The 10511-nt window shown below is 41.9% G+C and overlaps 1 protein-coding gene across 1 annotated transcript; it reads right to left on the reverse strand.

Annotated features, from left to right (window-relative positions):
• Positions 1–1930: 1930 nt before the first annotated feature.
• On the reverse strand, positions 1931–2935 carry LOC146959746 (trace amine-associated receptor 1-like). The gene has a single exon (XM_085772948.1). The coding sequence runs from the start codon at positions 2918–2920 to the stop codon at positions 1931–1933; it is 990 nt and encodes a 329-aa protein (XP_085629074.1). The 5' UTR covers positions 2921–2935.
• Between the last annotated feature and the right edge of the window lie 7576 nt (positions 2936–10511).

A 10511-nucleotide genomic window follows, 5' to 3' on the forward strand; every position in this document is an offset into this window, starting at 1 on the left:
ACACACTCGTATTCAATAATTTTGATCAGTGAAATACATGAAAACAATATAAAACACAATTTAAAATGACAGAACTTGTTGCTCTAGCTTCATATTTAAAAGTAGCGCAATGTTCAGCTGTCAGAAATTAAAAGCAGGCTCCTCTCTTGTTATATTTGCAGGAACACTGTTGCTTCAGGCTGTGATCGTGCTTTTTTTTCATACATATAGAACTGATACTTTTTTTTCTCTCTCTTATTTACCCATTACCCCATCTTTAATTGCAGGGCAGCTAATTGTTTTGGGCTTGATAGCAGTTCCGTTTTTTCAAAACTGAGGAAAAGCTGCCCTGAGCTGATTATATGTCAAAGAGTCACAGATATTACTGTATACATCTATAAATTCATCATAAAACATAATTTCCCCTTTATTATTTAAAAGGTAATTTACAAATAATATGCCCTTTTCAAACATTGGTTTAATTAAAAAAAACACAAATCATTAGTCAAAATATTACTATTGTACCACAACAGTTGATTTTGGATTTCATAACAGGTATTAGGTTGATGATACTGGTATTGAAGCCAACTCACTATGACTTCTTCCAAAAAGCCTGATAGATAAGGAAAAGTTTTTCTTTTTAATAAAGCAAGCTGAAAACCAGTTAACTGAAAATAAGGATTAAGTTGTTTGGAAAAAAGAAAGGTCATCAATAGGTTTGCCGAAAACCACTGAGGTTTTGAGACAAGTTTAGGCACAAGGGATGCTTTCAATGAAAAGTTAAGTGCTCTTAGACTCACCATTTTTAGCCCACCATGACTGTACTTATTATACAGATAACCACGCTTTATTTTGTCTGGTTTACCATTCCATAAAAATCCCCCTGAGAGGATTTGTTGTTTGTTCTATGACAACGTCGACACAGCCTGTGTAGTGAAAGCAGTATGCTGGCAGAGCAGCAGCAGCTTCAGTTCTCTGACACTGAACGCATTCAGCCATAGTATTTAGTGAAGGTCACCTGCATTATATTGACTCTCAGGATGCTTGTGACACATTTGCACAAACACAAAGTAAGGTATTGTGTGTTTCATATTAATAACGTGGCTCATAGGTATTTAATTAAGGTAGATGTGACCTTTTATTTAAGACTATATCGAGGTAATGATAATCTAAACCACAACCACGTTATGACACCATCCTTCAAGTTAATGTGACCCTAGGTCAGTGAATTTTAAATATTAATGTATAGACCTTCAGCTTACTGTATGTTCATCATTAGTCGAAAAAAGGTTTAAAAAATTGTGACCACACAGTAGGTGTTTTTAAAGGATCTTTAATGTTTATCCACTGTGTAGTACAGTCAGCAAATGATAATCACATTTGTGACCTGATTCCCTCAGATCAAGAGCACATTTTAAGTCTGAGATTACATGTTGTAACAAATGTGAGGTGAAACCATGATCAAGATGCCATGCCTCAAAACATCAAGCTGATTAAGAAACTTTACAGATAATCAAACTCCCATCTCCCATTTGCATGGTTAGGGGAATGGATGAAAAAAAGAAAAGAAAAAAGAAAAAGTCACACGCACATCCGTGCCAAAAACTTAGGGCAGGTGCTGAGCCAAAGACGTACAAGAATTAAAAAGAAAGTAGAAAGGCTCGCACACCGCAGGGCTCCAAAATGCAGTCCATTTATTATCAGGAAAAATGTAACGTTTCATGCAGCTGCTCTTCGCCAGACATGAGGGGAATGGATGAGGAATATAGTCATAGTGTTTAAATAAATGCAGTAACTTAACATTTTAACTTCCAAGTATTGCTAAACAAAGAGATAAAATGACAGGGAATCTTCTATATTATACTGGTCAAAATCTTGATAGTCATTATTTGAACTTTTACAAATAAAATCATATTAACTTTAAAAACAAATTGTCAAAGTTTGAATAAAGTTAAGAATAAAGTTTGGTGTTTGCAAAATCACCTTGGAATATTTTCCCAGAAATGATCATTCTGAAAGCTGATCTGAACCAGCTATAAAAGAAAGCATAGATGAATGGATTCAGCATTGAATTGGACAATGTAAGCCAGTTAAGAGTCTCAACCAAAGCAATTGGTGTTGCGCTGTATGTTAAAGGCTGAAAGAAAATACAAAGAACATAAGGCATCCAACACAGAAGAAAAACTCCCAGAACAGTTGCCAGAGTTTTTGTGGCCTTTCTCTCCATCTTACTGACAGCTGCTCCAGACTTTGTGCTCTGGCAGTTAGTGCTCTGGATGCTGTTTACCTGTTTCTGTGCAACAAGGAAAATCTTCAGGTAGATACTGAGCATTATAATGATGGGGATATAAAAGGAGAAAATACTTCCCAGAGTGGTTGATATTAGAGCATCAATTAAACAACTTTCTTCGCATTTCCCCTGATTGAAACCTGCAATTATGATGCCAATTCCAATTAGAGCAGCGAGTCCCCAGCTCACCAGGATCATGATCAATGTAACACGACCATTTATTTTTATTTTATAACTGAGAGGCTGGCACACTGCGTAATATCTGTCAATAGAAATACAACATAAGTTTAAAATCGAAGCTGTGCTCAGGGTCACATCAAAGCTGCCTCGTACTTTACAAAATAAATCTTCATGATACCAACATGAGGTAACGGTGAATGTCATGCTCAAAGGAAAAACTAAAACTCCCACAAGCAGGTCAGCCACAGCCAGAGAAAGGATCAGGTAGTTAGTAGGAGTGTGGAGCTGTTTGAAGTACATGATGGAGATTATCACAAGGAGGTTTCCACATATAGTCACAACAGACAATAAAACAAGTAAAATGTATATTAAAACACAGAGCACTGAAGGATTGCTTTTAAATATGTATGAAGAGCAGAGATGCATGTCATTCAGAGTGTAGGTCCCGTTCACACTCAGTTCTGGTTCCATGCATCCAGATTCCTAAAAATTCAATTTCAGTTTTGAAAACATCTTAGATTGTCAGGACAAGAAGCAAAACAAAAATACATGAGCCTTTGATAACTTGTAAAGTTTCATATTACTCACCTGAAAGGTTGTGTATCAGTTTGGATATGTGTAGGGCCTACTGTGCCACTGTGCAGAAACAGTGGACTTCATAATAAATATTCAACCTCCTCTTCATTTACATATTGAATCATAATGCAAATGGATCTTGTCCAATCAGATGCAGAACATTACAACATGTTTTTACATGGTCAGAATAATAAAACCACTGCATGTTGCCCTTGATTCTGTTTTAACAGTTTCAAAGTTTTAAATTCATTATTAAATTAATAATATCATAATATAATAGGAAATAATGTCTATACATACATGTATAATACACACATACACTATATTACCAAAAGTATTCGCTCACCCATTCAAATGATCAGAATCAGGTGTCCTAATCACTTGGCCTTTGGTGGAGGAGGAATTATGGTATGGGGTTGTTTTTCAGGAGCTGGGCTTGGCCCCTTAGTTCCAGTGAAAGGAACTTTGAATGCTTCAGGTTACCAAAACATTTTGGACAATTCCATGCTCCCAACCTTGTGGGAACAGTTTGGAGCGGGCCCCTTCCTCTTCCAACATGACTGTGCACCAGTGCACAAAGCAAGGTCCATAAAGACGTGGATGACAGAGTCTGGTGTGGATGAACTTGACTGGCCTGCACAGAGTCCTGACCTGAACCCGATAGAACACCTTTGGGATGAATTAGAGCGGAGACTGAGAGCCAGGCCTTCTCGACCAACATCAGTGTGTGACCTCACCAATGCGCTTTTGGAAGAATGGTCAAAAATTCCTATAAACACTCTCCTCAACCTTGTGGACAGTCCTCCCAGAAGAGTTGAAGCTGTAATAGCTGCAAAAGGTGGACCGACATCATATTGAATTCTATGAGTTAGGAATGGGATGGCACTTCAGTTCATAGAATGAGTAAATGCAGGTGAGCGAATACTTTTGGTAATATAGTGTATGTGTAGCATGTTAATGTATATTTGCCAAGTTACTTAGGCTACACTATTATTTTATGGAATGTAACATTTATATTTATATTTTATGTGTTCAAATAGGTTAAGACCACTACATGTGTCAAAACATTATTACAGATTAAAACATTGCTGACACTAGGGCTGCAACAACTAGGCTGATCGATAAAAATCGATTATTAAATTCGTTGGCAACGAATTTGATTATCGATTCGTTGGGTAGCGATTAACTTGGCCCAGAGCTAGGGAAAAAAAGAAAATATTTCTTATCTTTACCCATGTCCAAAACAGTCAGCAGCAGCAGTCATCCAGCTCCAATAATCCACTAATATTATTTCCGTTTACATCGCGTTCCTGGCGGCCAGCCTGTTTCATTCATTTGCATCATGTAAAAAAAAAAAAAAAAGACGTGTTTTTAGCGGCAGCAACAGCCGTATTTCTGATCAACCGGACCTGTGTTGTCCGGTCCCACCGCGTTGTTTACTCCTGGTCCAACGTTACTCCCACACGGACACGGTCCGCGCGGTTCGGACGCGGCGTGTCACGGACATGGTCACGGACTGTCTGGACCGGTGGTCTGGACTCGGTACCAGCAGCAGAGAGGCTTCACTGTCTCCTCTGTCAGCCTCTCCTGTCAGGACACTGAAGCTAAAGCTAAAGCTAAAGCTAACGCTAACGTTAGCTAAAACTTTTTTCTTTTTTTTCACACAATGCAAATGAATGAAGCAGCTGGCCGCGAGGAACGCGATGCAAACGGGAATAATATGGATTATAAAACTGTTGGAGTTTGATGACTGCTGCTGCTGACTGATTTGGACACCTGGAGTAAATGTAAGAAATATTTCTTTCGTTCCTCTGCTCAGGGCTCGGTGTGTGGAGGACTCAGATTAGAGAGTTGATCATCATTTACCCGTTTTATTTTATGGTGATGGGCGCTATTACAGTTAATACCGATGTTTACATCAGATCGCTGCTGTGTGTGTGTGTGTGTGTGTGTAACGTGGGTGTGTGACTGACCGGAGGGTGCAGCCTGTCCCCCCGCGGTGACTGGTGTTTATCACGGTGTGAACGTGGGCTGGTCGGGGAAGCGGCTGTGAGCCAAACTGAAAATCGTCGGAGTAACGTCAGGTTGTTGTCGGTTGATCCGGTGAATGATCAACTTTCAGGGTTGATCAGAATTTTCCTCTGGATGTACACATGCTGCAGACTTCCGCTTGTAAGCAAATCAGGCAGTGCCCTAATTAATTTTGTCTATTATTATTTTTTAATGTAGGCTATTATTAGTTTAACAGCTCTGGGCAGTTCAACTAACTTAAAAAAAAACTTATTTGTGCAATTTTTTGCACTAATGTTGTCCATTTGGAATAACATTCTGTTTTTGAATAAAGTTAGGGAGAAAGAAATAGGCTAAATGATACCAGTGACATGCTGGATCAAACTGAGAAACAACTCCTCCTCTCGTTCTTCTCTTCCCTACAATGTAAATCAAATTTGTGCCTTTTTTTTTATCCGATTAATCGATTAGCCTAATCGAAGAAATAATCGACAGATTAATCGATTATCAAAATAATCGTTAGTTGCAGCCCTAGCTGACACCCCTCACCCTAGACTAAACAGACTATCCCCAGATAGCACACATACGTCGTGCCGACGTATTCCCGACGCATCAAGTTCCGTCGCCAAGACGTCGCATGGAGAGCGTTTGCTAATTGGCAAGATATCGCCGAGACGTCGGCCTTTGATCGAGCTCGACCACCGGCCGACGTCTCGGCGATCAATAAAAGCAGGAGCGGGAGCGCCAGGCGCTCCATATATTTAGCCTATAAATAATTCATACGACCTTTATTCATTTAGGTCGGGCCTTTTGAACTAGGTAGCCTACAATATTCTACAATCCTACGTAATAAATAAATAAATTATAATCCCTGTGTGCTGCATGTACAATTAAGAGGCAAAAGTCAAGTTTAAAAAAACTTTATTCATGCTTCACTCAGGTTAGGCTACAAAACAGCATAAATTCAATCAATAAAACCGTCATCAATAGATTATAACTTGTGAGTCCTCTTCATCAGCATCTCACTCCTCGAAGGCTCCGCTGGCCCCTGACGAATCAAATGGCATTAGGCTCCCCCCTCCTCATTTCATCTGCAGAGGCTGAGAACTGCGGTGAGGAAGAAAAAGAGGAGAAAGATGAGGAAGAGATGTCAGGGCCAGAACAGCAGAGTCACGGAGTGTCTACACGTACAAAGTGTGTGTGTGTTAACGATTAGAAATGACTGAAGAGGGACAGGTTTTATGGATATGACGTGCTCAAATAAATCAATAACAAAGTCATTCAAAAAACACACTTTTGCGTGTCTGATTAGGCAAGCACAATGATCTACTATGAGTAATATGCTAAATGACAACAGCGCAAACCGCAGTATTTAAATGAGGGTTTTGCGCGTAACCGTTTCCGCCATGGAGAGTGTGGACAGAGAGCTGGACGGATACAAACGCAGAATAAAAATTTGATCCGACGCATTAATAGAGAGAGGGACAAATAAACATATTGTGGAGCTGCAGCATAAGAAAACCTCAGCAAAGGGTGAGCTGCTCTGATCAGTGTTGAGCAGCAGCTGCAGGTAACTGGGAGACCTGCTGTCATTCATTGAGCTGGAGCTGCGCGCTATGGCACAGAGCTCAGGTGTGGGACACTCAGGCCACTCGGATCTAAACGCGCTGACCAGAGGGATCACTACGGAATGAAAGCGGTGACGTCTCTCAGCCCCGGTCCCAGAGCTCAGCAGCCAGGTACTGGAGAGGGAGGAGAGGAGAGGAGAGGAGAGGAGAGGAGCGCACTGGACGAGAGAGATGCGGCGTGCGTAACGGCGCTTAAATGACTTTGATCGCATGATCAACAAAGCTATTTAACCATCTGAACACAACTACTGGGCTCATCATTCATCACATGTAACAGCTTGGCCTGATGGTTTTATATCGCAAAGCAGCAGAGGACAACGATATCGCTGCTTTCCTGTGCGCACTGCGCAGCTCTCAATTTAAAGGGCAAGACGGCGTGGTTTGGCCTTTAACTCGTTAATCATTCCATTAGTCCAGTTTCTCCGCGAGCCGGTGCAGGTGTCGCAACGCATCACCTGACGGCGATTTTTACAAATGTATTGACTGATCGATAACATGTTAGAAGCTATAGACTATAACAAAAACAAAAAATGCATCACATTTTTGGGTATGCCAGCTTCCTCTGTGGGTGGCACTGGCACACTCGTGGCTACGCCATCTCAGCTGCCTACAGCTGTTGCTGTTACTGTTTTTAACAAAGACGAAAACAGCGCTTGATTACTGAAAGGCAAAGCCCGTGTGACCACATCAAGGTGGTTGTGTCCACACACCCGTACTGGTTTATGTGACTTAAGGTGACATGTCGGCGCAGGAGGGAGTGGGAACGTGGATGCGAGCCAGTCTCCTTCAACCATGCACGGAAAAGGAGAATGATAGGAAAGGTTTTTCTAATTTATTGAGAAACGATGCCCAGGTCAGCAATGCATGACAATAAACATGTGGTTCATTTGTCCCCTCAAGTTACATAAACCAACACAGCGTGGACACACACAACTCCGCTGACGCCGGTGATGTGTAGAAAAAGTGTTTCCATTACACTTTTGCGATACAAGTTTGTATCGATTCGTCTCAAAAACTAAAAACTTTTTTGCGATATTTGAGAGTTTTTTAGAAATGTAGGTGTTTCCATTACCAGTTTTTAATTTCGATATTTAGGTTTTGCGCATTTCAAGGGGTAATGGAAACGCACCTAGTGACAGTTTCCTCATCACTAAACTTGAACCACCATCCTCCCTCACTCACGTCGTGATGACAGGACAAAGCCTTTTGGACATAGGCTACCTACCTTATATTGTAGCCGATATGCTGTGTTTTCCTCTCTGTATGCCTCTCGTTTCAGTTTTTGCCCCGGTCAATCATCTGGTGCGCATCCGCTGTTTATCAGGTGCTTGCTCACTCGCTCACTGCTCTGCGAAGTAAAAAGGAAAGAATTGGTAAAGAATTAAGGAGTGCTGGAGTAAACAATGTGTCTTATTTAATGACCAGTGAGATGACAAGTCTTCGTGGTTGCTGCTCTGTGCAGTGTCCGGTCTTGTCATAAATCACTGACAAATCAACCTGATTAAATCTCAGCAACAATCACACTCTCAAGCCCTTTCCCTCTGCCATCGTGTAAAACTTCACTTCCCTGCCTGCCACTTCTTTCTGTAATTTTGATAAGCATACACATTTGTTTTTACCAATTTCAATTGTCTCAACAGTTAACCAGAGTAGCCTAATATCATTCTCAAGTCAGCTGTCATAAGCGCGAGGACAAAAATGTAGCCTAAAAAGCGTCTGCTATCTATGTAACCATGGTGAGCTCCAGAGACCGAGTCTCCCTCCTTCACTCATCCGCACACCAGCGCCTTGTGCCCGGGCAGCAGGCCGGCCAGCCCCCCCTCTAGTTCTGGAGCATTTTTTTTTTTTTTTTTTTGCTTTGACAACGGCTTACCGGTCCCGTCACTTCTACCTTTTTCCAGCCAGATAACGTCCAATAGAGGGAAAAAAAATAGGACTTAACATTTTATTGGTGTCGGCTGTAACCGTTATGTTAGAAAACTAACGTTAAGTTAAACTAACGTTAACGCCAAATACAGTTATAAATAAGCTGGCACCTGTGCTGGTAGCCTGTTATTTCGACCGCGTTGTACCTCGCCACTCACCGGAAACCTTTAACTTTTACAAAATAAACGAAATAGGCCTAACTTTTCTCTTTTTTTTGGCAATATATCCCAAGTAACTTACCTGAAACGCACTCCGTCGACGTCTCTGGACCAAACTGACAGGAGGTCCCGCCGTCTGTGGGCAGGTCTGCGGCCGACTTAAAGCCGACGCACCAGAGACGTTTGATGAGCTGGCACAAATGAGTATCAAATTTGAAGATATTCGCCCATGGGCCGATGCTTGACAGATGTTATAAATTATAGGGCCGACGTCCAACCTCAGGCCGACGTCGGCCAGACGTACGTGTGCTATCTGGGTCAAATCTTTGTCACTGTGTGCAAAAAGTTTATTGAAATTCTAACAGGTTTGTTGACAAGTGAACAGAAAGTAGCATGGTCAGTTTACAGCCTAATCTCAAAGAGAATTAAATCAACCCCTTCTTTCTCTTCTCTTTCTCATTGCATTAGTATTTGTCGCCATCTTGATTGTTCCTCTTAATGCTTCATCTCCACTTAAAGCAGAAGTAAGTGATATATTTGTGTTAATATAAGTCTTAAATAGTTATATCTTCCGACAGCAATCACTTACATAGAGTGTTTGGTCTGAAACACGGGTCTGTCAGTCACTCTGCTCTGCTCTGAGCCGAAGAGAAAACATTTATCGTATCCTACAGTTTTTATCCAATGAGGAGAGAGAACGGCATGCAGGGCTGTGTGTGCAGCCAAGGGACGCCGTGAATGTGGCGACGTAGGGACGAGGACTGTTATGGTGCGTTCAAGGAAACTCGTTTTTTTCCGACCTGTGAAGTCGTACCAGTTCGATCTGGTACATAGACTGTACAAAAAGACGTACTGGTACGATTTCACGGGTCGGAAGTTACGAGTGGCCGTTATAGTGACTTTCACCGGTAAAACAGGTCGGAAAAACACGAGTGGGTTGCCTGGAACGCTACAAAGTCGTAAGTTGTGACTTGAAGCTGTAATTTATGATTTCAAAAGCCTGCCTGGAACGCAGCATTAGCGAAAACGACCGGATCACTCACTTCTGCTTTAAATAACTGTTAACACACATTCATTTTGGTGTCAAAAGTCTGGAAAGACTGCTAAACTCAAAGTATGATATAGGGCTCCCAAACACCTCAACTGCCTTGGAGTCACTAGCTTCTATTACAGATTTTCGCAAAATAAAAGCGATATTTCATGAATTTCAAAAAGTACAATTGCTATTTGCGGGTGTTTCCACTGAAAGGTGTTTGGCGAATAAGCCATATTATACCATGGTCGGGGTGAATCCTCGATTCTGATTGGCTGCTGGGTGTCCATTAAAAAGTGATAATGGACACCTATGACTAAACATCCTGAGGCACTAGAGCACTGAAGAAGGAGGAGGCAATTCTGGACGGCCTGGATCATCCACTTCATGGCACCTTCACTGACCAGGAAAGCAGCGGTGGTGGACGGCTCCTCTCTCCTTGCTGCAAGATGGAGGAATATAGTAGTGGGGCAGATAAGCACCACCCTGCGGTTCCTGCTCCATCCGGCGGTTCCCGGCGGTTCCTGCTCCACCCGGCGGCCCTGCTCCACCCGGCGGTTCCTGCTCCACCCGGCGGTTCCTGCTCCATCCGGCGGTTCCTGCTCCACCCGGCGGTTCCTGCTCCATCTTTCTTTCTTTTTTGTGTCATTGTCGTGTGAGCTACTACACTAATATGAATTTCCCTCCTCGGGATGAATAAAGTATTCTCTACTCTACTCTACTCTACTCTA

Source organism: Trachurus japonicus, unplaced genomic scaffold, assembly GCF_045865225.1.
Source record: "Trachurus japonicus isolate A0001 unplaced genomic scaffold, Traja_1.0 AP031129.1".
NCBI classification, from domain to species: Eukaryota; Metazoa; Chordata; class Actinopteri; order Carangiformes; family Carangidae; genus Trachurus; species Trachurus japonicus.